We start from the raw sequence: 19,774 nt of genomic DNA on the forward strand, positions 1-19,774 counted from the left end.
GAAATTGTAGTTCTATTCTGACTCAGCTCTAGACCCAGTCTCTTCCCCTCTCCTCCTCCACCTCCAATAAATCTTGCATCTTAAATAAGGTCGTTCATGCAGCAGTAAGAACGGGATCTTGGTTATATGGGCCTCATGTCCAATCTATCCTCCTGGAGGCAGTCACCTAGCATGACCTTGAGCTTCCTGAAGACTGAAGACATCATTTACCCTGTGTATCCTCTGTTCTTATCCTGGTGGCTATCACATGATAGGGTCTCAATCAATATTTGCTGAATGGTAGTAAGCCATAGTGGTAATAGATGGTTTTCTGCTAACATTCTGTGGCATTAGCCTTACCCACACAATATCCCTTCCACCACCCCCCAAATCAATTTCTCCTTTCCTTCACACTCACAGTGTCCTAATGCAATATGGCTGACTTAGGGCAACAAGCTCCTTATGAAATTCTGGCCAGGAAAAGTTTCTCTTTGGAGAGAATGCAAGTTATTAAGCCTCATCAATTTCATTAGTCTCTGTTACCACCGACCACTCTAAATCAGCTCTTCTAACACGGACTGATGCCTTGATATTGGCAAACTCTGCTTGGATAATCATGCTCCTTCCTTAGAAAATTATATTTGAAATAAACACATAAAAACTAGGTTTCCTGCAGGAAATTTCTGGCTGTAAGCATGAAATATAAGCCTAGAGCAAGACGATGTACATGGGAGGGAGAATATATGGATTAAAAAGAGTTGTCAAGTCTTTGGATGAAAAGGTTGAGGGTACCTGTGCCCTGAATCTATCATTATCAACAAACATGTGTTAATACACACTGTACATCAGGCCCTGGGCAGTGGCGAAGGCATGGTTCTGGCCTTCCTAGAGCATGTTATCTACTGTGCAAAATGGAGTATGTATTTCAAAAACTAAATACCAACTAAAAGCAGAGGGATACAAAAGAAACAAAATTAAGAGGTCCATCAGGAGAGACACAGGACACCAAGCATTAAGAACAGAGAAGTGGGCTTCCCTGATGGCGCAGTGGCTGGGAGTCCGCCTGCCGATGCAGGGGACACGGGTTCGTGCCCCGGTCCGGGAAGATCACACATGCCGTGGAGCGGCTGGGCCCGTGAGCCATGGCCGCTGAGCCTGCGCGTCCAGAGCCTGTGCTCCGCAACGGGAGAGGCCACAACAGTGAGGGGCCCGCGTACCGTAAAAAAAAAAAAAAAACGAACAGAGAAGTACCAAAAATAATAGCCTGAAAAAAAAGAAAATAATAGCCTGAATACCAGAACCCTAAGCAGCACACATTCAGAGCCCTGACAAAACCTCAAGCAGGAAAAGAATTCCAGACTGAAAAGTAAATCAGCACAGATCACAAGAGCATAATTCAGTGATTCTGAATTTTAAAACAAACAAAAAAATGGGATTCAATCATTCCTTACTATTCCTAGAGAGCCCAAATGTCTGAGCACCTCATCCCACTGAAGTTCCCTGGTCTCTGCTATGTTTTCTGGAGCCACCCTCAAACCAGGTATCAAGTCTTTCTGCCTCACCTCTAGTGCTGAGGCTGCTGCTTTTCCGCAACGGATCCTGCTGGGTCTTAGGCTTCTTCTCCTTAAGCCCTTCTGCAATAATGGTCATAAGTATTATCTTGCCAAGAAAATATTCCCTGGGTAGCTTCTGGTCCAAGGAGAATGTGAAGACCATGGAGTGGACTCAAATCCAATTTTAAAACCTGCAGCTATGTCCAGCCATTTCACAGCTTGGAGGATAGCCTCCCCGACCTATCCACAGATCTGTAGTTATAAAATTTAAATGTTGTTTGCTGTAAGCCACTACGTTTTGGAGTGGCTTATTAACAACATTATCGAGACAATAACTGGCAAATATAGCTACTGTGAAGTCATTAAAAAATACTTTTGGGCTTCCCTGGTGGCGCAGTGGTTGAGAGTCCGCCTGCCGATGCAGGGGACATGGGTTCGTGCCCTGGTCCGGGAAGATCCCACATGCCGTGGAGCGGCTGGGCCCGTGAGCCACGGCCACTGAGCCTGCGCGTCTGGAGCCTGTGCTCCGCAACGGGAGAGGCCACAACAGTGAGAGGCCCGCGTACCGCAAAAAAAAAAAAAAAAAAACTTTTAAGTTTTTTTTTAATAATTTGAGATAAAGGTTATAACATAATGCTAAACTGACATTATGATATAATTTTGAAATTATCATATAATTGAATCTATGAAAGCTAACTGAAAAACTCAGGACAGAAAATTACTTTTAAGATACATATTTTATACATACATTGCCCAAAGGAATAAAATAAAGCATTCCAGCATGTTAACAATGACCATCTCTGGTTGGTATAATTATGCTTGATTTTAGCTTTTTTTATTATCTGCCATGAAATAGGTACTCAATATTGGCTAAATAAAAAGTTGAACTAATAAATTTCCATATATCCAAATTTTCTACAGTGAACATATGTCGCTTTTGTAATCACAAGTGTTTATTTTTAAAAATGGAGATCCATGACCTAGAATATTGGTAATAATCCAATGGTGACAATTCTTTATGAGGCTTCTTCCCAGCAGTGGTAAACACTCCTAACAGAACTATAACCTGGAGATTGGTTTATTGATTAGCATTTTATGAAGACATAATAATAAGAGTCCTACCAAAGTCAAGGTTCGTTATTTCAATTGTTCCATCAGAGCCCCCAGGAACACTTCTTTGCAGTAAAAAAAAATGGGATGGGTCAAACATGTCATACACAGAGGGAAAAAAATGACAAGTGTTCTGAAAGGGCTGAGGGCAAGAAAAGCAGGAAGGTGAAAGAAGGGTGAGCAAGAAGTGAGAGAATTGAAGGAAGAAAGGGGAAAAGAAAACTTACAAAGAAACCTTTCTGTTCAGCTTCATCTTGAGGACGTACTGCTTCCCCATCACACCACTGCCATCAACCTCCATGTACAGAAAGCCCCAGGGGACAGACCCAACATTAGAAAGAGAGAGCCGCTTCTGCAGCAGCCAAGTCATACCCTCCAGTAGGGATTGATATCCCAGTGCACTGCTCTGCGCTCCCCACAAAATTTTAGCCATTTGGTTTTGCAGAGTCATGACCCCCTCTTGCCAAGACCACCTCTCATTCCCACAGTTCAAAAAGAGATTGTTTCCAGGCTAGGCAATGTGCTTGCAGAGGCCTTGGGGGCCTGTCCTTCCCTTCTACCTCTGTCACCTGTCTAGGCAGACATAGGTGCCAGCCCACATTTTATGGCAGCCTCCGTGCCAATCATTTTGAACAAACAAGGGTCAATTTCATCCCTCTGGCAAGGAACTGTCCATTAAAAGGTAGACATTATTGCTGTATCAAGCCTAAAAGATGGATAGACAAGGGAAGAAAGGACTGTGTGAGACTGATCAGGAAGAAATAAAGAAGAGGGGATAAAGAAGAGGAAAGAGGGGGAAGAGTAAGGAGGACAGGGAAAGGCAAGGGAAAAGAGTGAGAGGGAGCAAAAGGGAACTGGAAACTCTTCTCACCAAGGTCAGTGCATTGTTTCAGATGGCGGAAGTGCCGGCCCAGGATGCACGAGTCAGCTTCTCCTACCCGAGCTTCGTTCTTTCCACGCCTGCCCATCTGTCCACTAAGCAACACTGACTCTTGCTTCTCTACAGATAATGCTGGCAACAGCTGTTACGGGGCAAAGACGCTAGGCCTCCGCCTAAGGGAGCTGCTGGACGACTCTCCTCCAGGCACATCTCCACCTCTGCCCACCAGAAAATCCCAATCTGTGTGTGTGTCTCTGGGGGTAGAGAGGAGGGACATTCAGGCCCCAGGTTTCTCCAAATTTATCTGCTAGTAAACCAGAATTCTAACTTCAGTAGAGTAACTCTTAGAGTTAACCCCACTCATTTAGGCTTTCATTCAGCCTTTCATTTTCTCCCTCCGCAAACACGGAGTGAACTGCTTTTCTATCCTTGGCAGTGGGATACTTGATACATGCTTGATGGCAGGAGACAGATAAGCAAAACAAAATACAGAGAGGGCCAGGTTTATGGCTGAAGCATGTGGTATGTCTGTGTGTACATGTGGGTATGAATGCAGGTGTGAGTTTGGGTACATGGCGGCCCTGGATAAACTGTGATAGGGCAAAGTCTATCTCACCAGCCCCAAGCTGTAGAGATTTTGTGCTTTTCTGGAGCAGCCCCATGGAAACTTAAGAGTTCCTCTCCTTTACTTAGGAATCAAGAATGTAGGCAAGAGGATGTGCAAGATGCAGATCACTCTTCCAAATCCTGAATTTACTTCAAATGCACAGCTTCTAGCACTGCTTATGCCTTAGATTCACCCCTGAAAGTCCTGAAGCAGAGAACAGACAGGGTTGGAAGATAAACAAGGATCTCTCCATTTCCCCACAGCTCTTCTTCCCTCATGTGATACCAGATCCCACCTCCAACACCTCCCATTTTAAGGAATGGCAAAGCATAATAGAAAATCTGATGGACTGGGTTTTACAAATGCTACCTCCAGTATTCACTAACGTTGTGACTATGACAAGTTATTTCATCTTTCTTAGCCTTGGTTTAATTAAAAGATATGAATGATACCTCAAACTTTATAAGCTTGTTCTAAATTTAAATGAGAGACTAATACTCCTCCAGGTATTAAACATAAAGTTACAGGTGTTGTGCGAAGATTTTTACATAATCATCTTATTTAAACCTCACAACAACCCCAAGGAGTTTGTTTTATAGATCAGAAAGCTGAGGTTCAGAGAGGTTAAAAACACACCCAAGATCATATAATAATCAGTGATGGAATCAGCATTCATATCCGGCTCTGTTCCACACCAGAGCTCCTGCATCTTAAACATCAAGTTATACCTGGCATATAACAGGTACTCAGTAAATGTGAATTCCCTTTTTATACCTCCTGAGGTGTGCATTTCAGTGGGTTTGATAACCTTGGTACGACCCTACACTCTCTCCAAAGGTGCCTTTCAGTAGTTCCCCTATTCTTGGAGATGATCAGAAATCTGAATATTCAGACCAGTTCTTTAAGCATCTCTTTTTAAACAGATGTGTTGATAATGTAAGGTTTGGCTAATGAGATTTCCCAGGCCATAAGATGCTAACTGAATTAACTGCCTAGTCTATTTGCAGTAAATAAAGGGACTATTACGTGTAAAAAAAAAAAATCACAAGGACCCATTGATCTTGTGCAGAAAGGTTCGGAGCTGCATTGCACAAGGATCTCACTGTCAGCTACACAGGAAGACCACCCCAAAGGCACAAAGCTAGAGCACCTCCTGACATTGCTTTAGGATCGAGAGCTATGGTCCAGGTTTCAAAATATTGAGATACGAGTCCCACCATGACTACCTGTATGACTTTGGACCACCTGTGTAATATATAACCATCTGAACCTCAGTTCTTCCTTTGTAACTTATCAGCACCAGAATATACGATTTTTATGTTTCTGACCAACTCCAGCATTCAATGATTCTATATCAGCTGATATTTGTCAAAGCCATGGTTTCCTTGTCAAATGATACCCTGAGATATTCCTAAGGCCAAAGATAAATGTAGCCTTGCTTTTGAAATATGTGATTTAACCACACTCAGTCTAGGACTATTTTGAGCAATAAGATTAGGAAATAAATGTGATGCTGCCTATTGTGGGCTCAAGATACTTTGTTTTCAGGATATACAACTAGCAATCACCTCTCAGAAATACACCAGTGAATCCCACGGGCCTCACAAATCCATAGTCCATATGACGTTACAATGTCCAGTGATCATATGGGTTATTGCATTAGTAACAAATGCCTGCTGCTTAAAGGGGCAGAGCCACAAAGTTCCCTGGTCCTGGAAGCCATCCTTGCATTCAGTGAATACACAGCCCCTCCTCACCTTCCTTCATTCCCTCAGTGACTATTGTATGATGGAGGAACTCAAGACCACAACAGATGAGGACTACTTGAAGAAACTAATAGTTTATCCTGAGAATGACTGACAACCTTTCAGTGGAAAAATGACAGACCTCTTTAACTACCTAAAGGTCTACTACAGAAGAGCATTTAGGTTTGATAGTTCTATATATCCCAGGTGCCCAAGGTGCAGTAAGTACCAAGTAAATATTAATTGAGGGATTAAATCCTGTATAGTTCCCAAAGCCAGAACCAAGATCAAACGAAAGATATTAGAAGAAGAGAGACTTCAGTTTACAGTAAACGGGAGATATTCAGAATAAAGGTATACCTAATTTTATTGCACTTTGCTTTATTGTGCTTAGCAGATATTGTGTGTTTTACAAATTGAAGGTCTGTGGCAACCCTGTGTTGAACGAGAAGACTATCAGCCCCATTCTTCCGATGGCATTTGCTCACTTTGTGTCTCTGTGTCACACTTTGGTCATTCTTGCAATATTTCCAACCTTCCACCAGCAAAAAGATGACAACTCACTGAAGGCCCAGATGACGGGTAGCATTTTTTAGCAATAAAGTATTTTTAAATGAAGGTACACACATTGTTTAGACATAATGCTATTGCACACTTAATAGACTACAGTATAACATAAACATAGCTTTCATATGCACTGGAAAACCAAAAACTTCATGTGACTCACTTTACTGTGATACTTTATTGAGGTGGTCTGGAACCAAACCTGCAATATCTCCGGGGTATGTCTGTATTTGGTGCTCTCCAAAACTGAAACAGCAGCTTCTTGAAGAATGAGCTCCCCTGTCACTGCGAGCAGCAGAATATATTGATCACAGAAGAGTAGGCTCTGGAGTGAAAGGTCCAGAAGAACTCAGTGACCTTAGGCAAGTTATTTAATGTAGCCGTGACCTCCATTCCTCAGATGTAAATTGAGAATGAAATAGCACCTACTCACACAGTTATTGCAATGATTAAGCTACCCACTGCTGTGCATTTAGCGCAGCATATGGAAACAGAAAATGTTCCCATAGAGTCCATACAGCATTTCAGAGATTTTGTCAAGGGTGTTCATGCATCAGATGTTAGGTCAGACTCAAAAACCTCAGAGGTCTTTTCCAATTAAATATGAATCTAAATTCTGATAGAGTCACCCCCACCCTCATCCCAATCAATGTTTTTATCACCTGTACAGCTACCTGACTTTTACTCATCAATTTTTTCTCTTTCTACTTCTGCTCTCAACATAGACCTGACTTTGTGGATTTCCACAGGAGGCTCCATCTTACAGTATCTGGAGAAGCTGGCATGCTTGTGAAATAAGTTTCATTACAGCCTGAGAAATGGGGCAAAGGGAGCAGAGACAGCCAGCTGGAGTTGAGGTCCCTGTCAGCAACCGCCTGCCACCATATGCGGTGACATTAAGAGTGAGCCACTATCTTCAGATCCTTTCTGGGGGTCTGAAGACTTCTGGAGTAGGGAGAATTCAAGTAAGCAAACATCAGAGCAGTCATCTTTCCTTACAATGTCGCTGATGGAGATTAAAAATGTACTAGCCTTAGCTGGTGTCAGTATGTGGCCCTGGGAGACCACAGGAAGACAATATTCTAATATCTGTGGGTCACAGCAGGAAGCTTCACACAAGGGGTTTGCAGAGAAGACTGAAATCTGAGAGACACAGGGCTTTCTTTCCCTGGAGGAAAAAAGATGGGGAGCGTGCTAACCCCACAGATTTCATAAGGTTTCTGATTAACTGGCCTCTCAGAAGGCTCTGTGGGGGTTTGTCATTTTGATGAGAATGCCTTGCTGTAAAGGTTAAACATGCTAAGAAGCATGAAGTGATCTCCAAGAAACCTTGCATTTCCTTGCCAGGGACATAGCTGGCCAATATTCCACAGAAGGGGGCCTTTTGAGAGCTATATACCCAGAGTTTCCGGCCCCAAGTCCCAAATGCACTTGTCACTCCAAAATTCTCTCTGTTGGGCTGGATTTATTTGTCATATGGGGTAATATGGGATCGTTGATGAAATAAGAGACATGTACACATGTCTTTTCCCTTCATATTTCTTTTCTCTAAATCAATTGCCAACATTCTAAATAAATTTACCAACAAGAATAAGACTGGAGACTAACCAAATACCTTTGTTACAATGCATGATTGTACTGCTTAGTAATCCATGGGGACATAAACATACATCTTCATAAAATATGCACAAATACTGCTCCTGCAGTATCTTCAGATTTCTTTGAAAAATCCAATGATAGGAGAACCAAAAGGAGGGGCTAGAAACACTATATTCTATTCTTTGGGCAACTTATTTCCTACCTGGAGCCCTCAGCTTCCTGATCTAGAACTGGGGGTAGGGGGGTTGTGCTAGATGGTATCTGGGCCTCTGGCGAGATAAATAATTCTACAGCGCTTTACACTCATCTGGTTTTCTTTGGATCAATCCAGGTCTAGGTTTCAGCTTGGCCCTTCTATTCATGACTGTTACATGTTTGCGTTTCTCTTCCTTAAATAATCTCTGATTATATTAAAAACAGAACAGCAAAACATCTCAGAAACTAGAGGGAAACTACACGTGTGCTCTATCACTCACACGTACACAATCCCCAGTATTGGGTGTCATTGATGTGAAGTCCTAATGGGAGACCAGAATACAGAGAAATTAAAAATACGATTTTTCCTACCTATAAGGAAAGAATCTTTTAGCTTAATTTCAAATATGGCCACTTTTACAAGAGAAAGAGAAACAATTCATTTTTCCACCAAATACATGCAAAGCTTGGTTGAGATAATCACAGTAACAACAGACCATTTTAGCATAATTCTTCAAAATCTGGGATTACAGTAGTCATGTCTTGATTCCAAATACAAACCATGTGAAGTATGGAGAAAAGCATGCTTTGGTATGTTCCCTTCTGGTGCAACCTTCCTTCCCCCTGTTAAGTTCTAGCCTATATCACATACTTAAACACAGATATCATATCTAGGTCATTTCTACAACACAAGAAAAAACTGAATTAAAAAAACACCAGTCTGAGAATTTTTTCATTCTTGAATCGCAGAATTCTAGCTTCAGAAAGGGACATGCTGGCTTATGATCTCTGTGAACACAACATACACTTTGACTCTATAATAAAGAGGCTCACAAAAAGCCAATTAAGCAACCACTGTTGATATTCTCAGTGGTAAATACAGAAACTGAGGCACAGAGAGAGAATAAGTCACATACGTTCAGAGTGAGACCAGTATATATAGGCGACTCCTAGCTATATCCCCTTAATCGCTACCTCACTCTTCCCCACTCCTCCCAAGACTCTCCATCTGATCTGAGATGCTTGAGTAGCACAGGGAAGAAACAATGGGCTTCTACGACCAAACCCTTATTCTAATCCAGTCTCGGCCACTCTCTAGCTGTGTACCACTGGTTAGTAAATCCTATCAACATTGCCCCTTAAATATCTATTGGATGTGTCCCCAGAACTCGACCTCCATTCTCCCTATCACAGTTAGGACTCTTATTTCCCACCCTGAATTAATATAAATGCAAACTGAACTAACGCACACTGGTCTCTTGGCCTACTGTCTCCCACGTGCCAATCATCCCTTGCCAGAGGGATTTGACTTTGTTATCCCATTGCTAAAACTGGCATGCCCCCTTACGAGTTTGGTAAGGTCCAAACTTCTGGGGAGAACAAACAAGGTGCCTCACAACTGACCCTACCACTTCTTCAGCCACACCTTCTAAAACATCCCCTCAAATTTAAGACTTAGATACCATCCACGAGGAAAACTTCCTGTTTACAGAAGTCATCTTTGCATATCTGTTCCTTCTGCTTGAAATACTTTTCCCTTCCTGGTCTTCCTGGGAGATTCCTGCTACTCCACCAAGCCTCAGCTCTAGTGTCACCCAATCTCTGACACTGTCCATGATATTTCTCCTCGCATTTATGTCCTTTCCTCAGGTATCAGAATATATTGATATGTTTATGAGGAACATTACAATCAATTCTATTGTATCTCAAAGGATCAAAGCGGCCTCTAGCACACAGTACTCAACAGGTGCTTTGGAATGAATGACTTGGGGCCTTATTTTCTTCATCTGGGAAATGAGGCTAAGATTACACAGCCTGAAGAATGGATGTGAGGGTTAAATGGCCCAGTGTATATTAAGAATACAAAGCAGGCATATAATTTCTCTCAAAAAAGTTAACTTTCCTTTCCTCTTAATCTAGACTGGAGCAAGGAAGGATTCATCTATCTGTGAAAAGACCCAAGATGCAGCTAAAAAATGCTATGACAATCCCCTTGTGTTGTATTTTGAAGCACTTGTTTCTCATAATTTAGCAGCATCTCAGTTTATTGCATCTATAATGGGCAGACGTCTGCTGGCAGTTAAGCAGCTTTTAGCAAAGGCAGTAATAAAGTTACAAAGCAGTAATATAAACGGCCACCATGTCTCTGCATTTGACAGAATCACAGCCAACAGCAGGTGTGCCACAGTTCTAAGCAGCTGTCACGCTCTGCCTCAAAGTGCTGACCTTCACATTCTCAGGCTAAACACAGGCCTAGCTGTAGATTTTCCAAAGATCGCCAAAGTCCCCAGCCTGTCCTTCTGAGACCCCTGGAGCTTCAAGCTTCTCAAACGACTAGAATCTTCCTCCCTTACTCTCTTCTTTAGACCATCAGGAGAAGCTGTGATCAGGGGTATCTCAGACCCCAACCTGGCAGAATAACACTTAGGAAGGGTTCATGGATTATAGGACAATTTCCTGGGATCATACAATCCTGGGCCTGTGGAAAGGAGAACAGGAAGAGAAACAAGAAGAGGCTGAATCTGAGCAACGCTACGGTCATCACCAGGGATATAGCTGTGTGTCTTAACACAATTAAAAAATGGGCAGAAGACCTAAACTGACATTTCTCCAAAGAAGACATACAGATGGCCAAGAGGCACATGAAAAGATGCTCAACATCACTAATTATTAGAGAAGTGCAAATCAAAACTACAATGAGGTATCACCTCACACTAGTCGGAACAGCCATCATCAAAAGTCTACAAACAATAAATGCTGGAGAGGGTGTGGAGAAAAGGGAACCCTCCTACACTGCTGGTGGGAATGTAAATTGGTACAGCCACTATGGAGAACAGTACAGAGCTTCCTTAAGAAACTAAAAACAAAGCTACCATATGATCCAGCTATCCCATTCCTGGGCATATATTTGGAGATAAACATGGTTCAAAGGGGACATGCACCCCAATGTTCATTGCAGCACTATTTACAATAGCCAAGACATGGAAGCCACCTATATGTCCATCAACAGAGGAATGGATAAAGAAGATGTGGTACATATATACAATGGAATATTACTCAGACATGAAAAATAGTGCCATTTGCAGAGACATGGACAGACCTAGAGACTGCCAGAGTGAAGTAAGTCAGAAAGAGAAAATCAAATATCATGTAATATCATTTATATGTGGAATCTAGAAAAATAGTACAGATGAACTTATTCGCAAAGCAGAAATAGAGACAAAGATGTAGAGAACAAACTTATGGATACCAAGGAAGTGGCAGGGTGGGATGAATGGGGAGATTGGGACTGACATATATACACTACTGTGTATAAAACAGATAACTAATGAGAACCTACTATATAGCACAGGGAACTCTACTCAATGCTCTGTGGTGACCTAAATGTGAAGGAAATCCAAAAAAGAGGGGATACATGTATACGTATAACTGATTCACTTTGCTGCACAGCAGAAACTAACACAACATTGTAAAGCAACTATACTCCAATAAAAATCTTTTTAAAAAAAGATGTGGTACATATATACAATGGAATATTACTCAGCCATTAAAAAGAATGAAATAATGCCATTTGCAGCAACACAGATGGACCTGGAGATTATCATACTAAGTAAAGTAAGTCATACAGAGGAAGACAAATATCATATGATATTGCTTATATGCGGAATCTTAAAAAATGATACAAATGAATTTATTTACAAAACAGACACAGACTCACAGACTTAGAGAAGGAACTTGTGGTTACCAGGGGGGAAGTGTGGGAGGGGAGGGATAGATTGGGAGCTTGGGAATGACATATACACACTGCTATATTTAAAAGAGATAACCAACAAGGACCTACTGTATAGCACAGGGAACTCTGCTCAATACTCTGTAATAACCTAAATGGGAAAAGAATTTGAAAAACAATGGATATGTGTATGTGTACAACTGACTCACTTTGCTGTACACCTGAAACTAACATAACATTGTTAATCAACTATACTCCAATATAAAATAAAAATTTAAAAAGCACCAATGGATAAGAAAAAATGGGGACATGTTGGTTGATGTTGATGAATTATGTATTTCTTGGGGGGCCCTCTTTCTCTAATACATGTATTTACCCTTGAAAGGGGGTAAACAATGGACTGAAAAAGAGACAGTCTTTTAATGATCTTAAGAAATCCAAGGCTCTACTCATTAATCCAGCAATTAAAACTTTTAAGTCATGGACCTGAAGTATTCCCAGTATATCAAGGTATTCATATTTTTAGATGAATGAATCAAGAGACGTGACAACTTCATCGCAGTGCTGATATGACTAAACTGAGCCTCCTAACCCAGACAGTACTGCAGACTGCAAGAAACAAGGACTAGCATCCCTGCCCTGCCTTTCACTCACCTTCTCCCCTCTACTCAGGATAAGGGACGCCACTGCCAAGCTGATGACATTTGAGAATCACAGAGTTTTATAACTGGATGGGCCCTGAGACAGCATGAAACCCAATTACCTCATTTTGTTTTTGCAGAACAGAGAGGCCAGAGGATCCCAGTAAGAATCTCAAGGTCACACATCTAAATAAAGGGCCTGGATGTTCCTAGGGGAGTAAGAGCAGAGCCTCAATGGCACGGGAACAAGGGAAAGCAACATGCATTTTTATATTTGACCCTGGAAGCCAGGGTTTCTTTTGTTCCCACACCAGTGAGTCAGTCTGAGCAGACCCCAGTAGATCCAGAACTGGTTATAAAGTGGTATATCATGTTGGACATAATTTGCTTTCTAATTTTTATCTCATTCTTTCCTATGATATTCCTGGATCATTGCCCTTGGTAGATTGCATTACAATTTGCAGATTATTAGACTGTGAGCTCAAGAATTGAAACTATGGCTTCTACCAATTTGTATCCTCACAACTGAGCTCACCAAGCTTGGTACAGAGAAAAGGAATGGAAATGTGAATGTTGAAGTTAATTCCAAAGAAGTATCATAGCTTCATTTCCTGCAATTTGAGGGACCAAAAGCCACTGAAACTAAAGCTACTTAAGAATGTGTTGAATATTTAAACATTTTAATAATCTCACTTCAATACTCTGAGGAAGGCGCAAAATGAATTTGAGCTTTTCATAACATATGACATGCTACCTAGTTTTCCAAAGAAGAGATCGATGTAGGTTGACCTAGGATGATAGCAGTGGAGAGGGAGAGAAGTGGACAGATGCAGGATGGGTTTAGATGAGGAGACAACAGGAACTTGCTGAGACAGACTGAATGAGACGGGAGAAGAAAAATCGAGGAAAATGCCAAGGACAATGGTGATGCCATTTACTGAGATGGGAAAAACTAAAAGTTAAAAAAAAAAAAAGAAAAGAAAAAAAAGTCTAAGGCAGGGAGGAGGCACTGAAGATTTCTATTTTTCAATGTTATGATTAAGATATCTATCAGATATCCAAATGAAGACGTCAAGCAGACAACTGGATATAGAAATCTGGGGCTCCAGAGAGAGTTCGAGGCTAGAGAGACTGATTTGGGAATCACTGACATATAGATAACCTTTGACACCATGGCAGTGGATGAGGGCACAAAGGGCAATGTGCAGCCCAGGAGGAGACCCAGGACAGAGGACTGGGACCCTTCCTCCAACATTTAATAACCTCGTAGTATGTGTACAGCACAGTGCTGGAGACTGTGGGAAAACAAAAATACCTAATGCACTGTTTTTCCTTCAATGACCTTATAATCCAACCCCTTTCATATATAAGAGGAGGAAAGGCTACTCAATGTAATGGAAAGTACAGTGGATTAGGAGTCAGGATCCATGAATTTTAACCATTCTACAGCTGCTCCAAGTTAAAGTGAGATTAACTTTTCAGGGCTTCCAATTGCTCCCTTGCTGAAATAAGGATTAGGTACAGGTAACATCAACTGAATCTGCCAGGCCTGCTATGTCCTGATGTCTTGATTTCCATGTGGCATCCAAATGACACACTCTAGCCTCCTCTGAAGTCAGTGTCTCACCCTCCCCAGCAGGATGTACTGCTGCCCCAGGAGCACACAGCAGCCATCAGAGGGGCTGGCTGAAAGCAAAGTCCCCGAGCAGCTGCTGCCTGCAAGCCTTTCCTGCTGGAACAGGGTCATTTGAGAGAACTCATAATATCTGCATTCTTGGTTTTCAGCTGGTGTTTATGTCAGATAAATGGAATCCCGGGGACCAGTGAGAAGAGCAGATTTACCCTCTGTATCACATTTTCTTAGTTCTACAATTTAATATTCTCAAAGGCATCCAATATCCATGACCCCAGGAAATATTTTTGTTTAGCACATGGAAGTAGTCCATGTGGCTGGGCATCTATAACAGGACATGGCCTTATGGATCAGGGCACCCCAAGCTTCACCATGAAGGAACACTAAGAAAATGGTTCAGTAAGATTATATATTTACATATTAGGTGATCCTTCATATCTATTCTAGGTGACTGCCCACCTGGACAGAGCTGATTGTAGAAGAACAGACAGATGAACTAAACTGGGCCAATTGGGCTCTCTTTCTTGAAAATGTAAACTGTGAATGGAAAACTCCAGAACCCGTAGGTCAAGAGAGATGCATCACTTCAATCACAGTGCCTTGGGATCCCCAGAGTTGTTCTGCTTCCCTTTTCAAGATGTAATTGGTGAGATCGTTATTTGATCAATAACTCTCTAGGTAATCATGCAATATGTCTTCTTCCTTTACTCTGTTAGTCATTGTCAATTCTGTAGCTTGCAACCAAGGGAACCTTACCTATTAATTATCAGTGTCCCCATTTTACAGATAAGGAAACTAAGACTTGGACAAAATAAAAAATTTGTTGTATATTACCTAGCTACTGACAGAACCAACTCAGGAACCAAGGTACATCTGACTAAAATTCACGCCATTAACCACTAGGCCTTCCTGACTCTAAGTGCTATAGTGTAGTTTATTTTTGTCATAGGGATGAACCTGTGCTGAGTCCTATTTTATTTCTTGCTAAACAAATGATGGCATACATTCAGGAAAAGCCATCTAGGGAAGGGGGTAGAATCTGCAGTGGCCTCAAATTGAAGTTCGATAGTCCACAAATAAATTAAATCCATAGCCTTGCCTATTGACACTTGGTCCCCACTAAGTGTCACTTAGTGGGCTTAGGGTTAATGCTTCTAGAAAAAAATTAGAGAATGGTAAATTGAGTGAACTTGTTGATGGTGTTATGGTGCGTGGGGCAGCATTCCTTGACAAAGGGGATCATGCTCTTGCATAAAGAAGGTTAATGCTCTTCCTTTACCACTCTTCAGAAGTGCCTATAATGGATACTGAGGGTCAGAGGTAAAGAGAGGCCATAGTTTTATTATTAATAGCAGACAAGAAAATCTAAGAAACCTCAGGTCCCCTTTTCCCAACCATCACTCACCCATGTAGGCATGGCCTCTCCCATCTGTCTGCCCTGCTATTCCCCTAAAAGATCAGGCATGACATCTACCAAACATTAGCACAGTTCCCACCTTTCCTTGTCCAGTAGGACTATACACCCCTTGATCAAAACCAGAAGCTGTGTCCGTTTTTTGGGTTTTTTTTTTTGCATTGCCAGCATCTAATACAGTGCCTGGAACAAATTAGGGTTTCAATAAATGTCTGCTGCATGTATGAAAAATGAACAAAAGTCAAAACCATCTCCACTGACGAATCAGTTTCAATAAAGAAAAACAGTGTCATAGGGAAACAGTTTTCTTTGCCAGCAAAGTAGATCCTATCATTTTTACACTCCACTGATCCATTCTGAACATGGTGTCAGGAACAATACAGGGCCAGAAAACAATTAGCGGGGGAACAAAACAATCAGTTGAACCATCTGGGATTTGAGCGACATGTAGATTAAATGTCTTAAATTTGCCAGGCTCCTTCTCATTTGGCCAAAATGGATGATTCTTGGCTGCACTGTACCAGGAATAATTGTCCCTCATATATCCCCAATCAGCTGCCTTTTAATGACTAGTCAGCAAGTGACAACGTAAAAGGTGCAGTGACTTTCACTGTACTTGGCAAATCTTGGACCAACTCCCATTGATTTGCCCTTGGAACAGCTGATCTCAGGGACACCTTGCTCAGCGGTCTCCAGTCCCTGCTGCAGGCCCTTGAGTTGGAAAGATACCCAGGAGAAAGAAGTGAGATGTCTGAAGGGACCTTTGGTTCTTACACTACCTTCCTAGACAGTGGATGATCCACAATTTCCTGGCTTATATCAAAATGGTCTCATGCATCCCAGAGGTCGAATGACTTTTCTATCTCCCCAAACCAGCAACCAGGATAGTCCACCCTAAAAACGGATTTGGAAGGAGTTCAGGAGCTTGACAGACTGGCCAGCCAAATAAGCCCACTTCTGTGCCGGATGGCCGCCTCCCCATCTTAGTTCATGTTCTGGGGTGGCTGCTTTGAAAATTCAGTGAATCTGAATTTCACTTCTATGAGCCCCAAAAAAGCTCCTTTTCCTTTACTCCAATATCCTGTGTCCTCCTTTTGGTCCAGCTGTAGGGAAGGTTTGCAGTTCTCTTGAAATATACTTTAACTAGCAATATGGTTGACCTCACAAAAATGACTCCTTGAAAATTCTTGACTGGTTATCCAAGCATGTTCCAGGATCCCTCCTTATCACCAGACTTCTGACACCTGGACAATTCTGGCCACTGGTAGTCTTTAAGGGCGTGACCCTGCATGTCCCTCTCCTCAAGAAAGTCTTCACTAAGTTTCCATGTCCCCCTCGTGGTCCAGCCCATGCTGCTGCCTTGTATCATTTTATTACTGCTTCTTATATCGATGTGTCAACTCCTCAGCTAAAGAAATGATAAGCTTCTGTAGACAGAAACTACCTCTACTACACACACAGTATCCTCAAAGCCCTAGAACTACGCCCTCAGCAAAACTTGATAACTATGTAAATTATCCTTTCATACAAAATAGAGACTGACAACTCATGGACAGCCAGCCAGATTCTGTGTGGTTGGCATATAAAACAATTAACCAAGCTGCAATCTGGATGTGGCTTATAGACTAGGATCTCCTTGTCTTGATGTTGTCTCTGCCCTTTACCCAAACTGTAAATTCAGTGCAAGTGTAAGATCCTAAAGCGGTAGAGAGAAAGGGGCTTCCCCCAGCATCCTGGTCTGTTGTAAATGGTCAGCCCCCACTCTTTGTGCCCCAACTCTTCAGCTACCTCTCACACCCTTCTCCCCACCTCATTACACACTCCATTCTGTTATGGACTTTGTTTGGTTCCTCAACTGTGCCATGGTCTCCTTTGATTTTTTTTTTAGAGGAGATTTTTGTTTTTAAGTTTTTCTTTTCCTTGATGTGGACCATTTTTAAAGTCTTTATTGAATTTGTTGCAATACTGCTTCTGTTGCTTATGTTTTGGTTTTTTGACTGGGAGGCACGTGGGATCTTAGCTCCCCAACCAGGGACAGAACCTGCATCCCCTGCATTGGAAAGCGAAGTCTCAACCACTGATCGCCAGGGAAGTCCCAGTGTGCCATGGTCTCTTACCTCTTGCCACACGTTGCCCTCATGTAAAAGACACCGGCTTCCTCCCACCTCGTTGCCAAGCTAACTCTTACTTATATTTCAAGTTTCAACCTATATATTTCTTTCTTGAAGAAGCTTTCTATGAATCTCTACGGTATGTTGGGTCCCCTTGCTAAGGCCTCCCAAACTTCTCTGTGCTTTTCCTTTAATGATGTTGATGACAATAATTATGACTGTAACCATCACTAACATTTACTAAATGCTTTCCATAGTCCAGGAACCTACTGACTCACTTAATCCTCATTAATATCCTGTGAGGTAGGTACCTAATTATCTCCATTTTGCAAATGAGGAAATCAAGTCTCAAAGATATTATCTTGAGAAAGTTTGTATCACTCCATGAGGGCCACATCTCTCACCGAGTCTGGCCCCAGAATTCATGTTCTTAACCAACACATAACACTGCTTCTTATAAAACTCAACATGTCTGTGATTATTTAACAGCTAAGCATTCCACTAGGCAGCAAGCCCCACAGAACAGGGCTGGGGCTATTTTGTTCAATAGTGCATTTCTAAAGCCTAATCCAAGAGCTAGCACGAAGGAAGCATCAAAAAGCATGAGTTCCCTGGTGGCACAGTGGTTGAGAGTCCGCCTGCTGATGCAGGGGACACGGGTTCGTGCCCCGGTCCGGGAGGATCCCACGTGCCGCGGAGCAGCTGGGCCCGTGAGCCATGGCCGCTGAGCCTGCGTGTCCGGAGCCTGCGCTCCGCAACAGGAGAGGCCACAACAGAGAGAGGCCCGCGTAACGCAAAAAAAAAAAGCATGAGTTAAATGAACAAAGGAAACAGCCAGTTGGTGAGCCCACCCAGAATCCCAAAAGAATTCACCTTCTCAAATAGATGTCTAACACTTAATCAAGAAAGTAGCATGATCATGGTAATAGTTACACTACAGTTTCCCTCTCTGCAGCCCAACCCTAGCCAAACAAATCCAAGCATCCAGAACTAGAAGGGGTATGATCTGGAAAGGAGTGAACCCTAGAAAATGCTTCTCCAGAAGAACGCAAGCACAGGGGGGTCCAAAGGGAGAGCCTGTAGTAGCAAAGGAAGCACAGGCAGGTGCAACCAGGGACACAGCTGCAGCACATCACCCCCCACTCAGACGCAGCGTGCCACCACGAGGGCCTACTCACCCCTCTCGCAGGTTCGGCCCCAGTAGCCGGTGCCCGTGCAGTCGCAGATGAAGCGGTTCCAGCCATCTTTGCACACGGCGTTGTTCTTGCAGGGGTAGCTGTCACACTGCTTAGCGCTCATCCGTGAACAGGACGACTTGACGCCCGCAGCGTTCTGCATCTCCGCCAGCTGCCGGATGTTCTTGCTGCGCCCGTCAATGAACAGGTCACGGATGCAGCCCACGTAGCCATAGTTGAGCATGGCGGTCCAGAGCTCAGTGGGGAGGATGAGGCCAGCGCGGTGCTCCGGCAGTCCGCCCAGGTACATGTCCCCCTCCAGGTCCAGGATCTCACTCTCCCCACTAGCGGTGAACGGCGTGCGCCTGCTGTTCACTGATATGGTACCTGGGATGGGAGGACAGAAACAAAGTGAGCTAACAGCACTCTTGGCATCACAGGTGAGGCTGCCAGTTGGTGAACCAAACGAAAGGAGCCTAGCAGGTGAGATGGGAGACCACTGTTGCCTGGCCAGGAAGGAACAATGTAAGCAAGGGAACGAAATGCCGCAAAATGGTAAAAAGGACAATGTAGGCCATTTGGCTCCAATCCCTGCCAGCTAAGACAGCCTGCCCAGAGGAATCTCAGTGGCCTAGCACCTAGTAGGATTATCTTTTTTTCTACCTAAAAGTTTTGGCTGAGAGGTTGCACATCACACAGGTTGACAGCAGCACAGACCGTGCCTGTGTTTAAATCCCAGCCCCGCCACGTACTAGCTGGATAACCTTGAAGAAGTGACTTCTCCTTCCTGGTCCTCAATTTCCTCATCTGTAAAATGGGAAAAGAACTGTCCCCACCT

The 19,774-nt window shown here is 42.9% G+C and overlaps 1 protein-coding gene across 16 annotated transcripts in view; it reads right to left on the reverse strand.

The window, feature by feature from the left end:
* The window catches only part of NRXN3 (neurexin 3), a gene marked incomplete at both ends in the record, with an annotated part of 1,633,255 nt that overhangs the window by 1,110,138 nt on the left and 503,343 nt on the right, over positions 1 to 19,774 (reverse strand). For all 16 annotated transcript variants that reach the window (XM_082851716.1, XM_082851713.1, XM_082851712.1 and 13 more), the window contains one exon: positions 18,940 to 19,323. In XM_082851716.1, the coding sequence (XP_082707842.1) occupies positions 18,940 to 19,323 (384 nt within the window). The remainder of the gene's footprint in view (positions 1 to 18,939; positions 19,324 to 19,774) is intronic.

This window comes from Leucopleurus acutus (assembly GCF_964270905.1).
Source record: "Leucopleurus acutus genome assembly, chromosome: 1".
NCBI classification, from domain to species: Eukaryota; Metazoa; Chordata; class Mammalia; order Artiodactyla; family Delphinidae; genus Leucopleurus; species Leucopleurus acutus.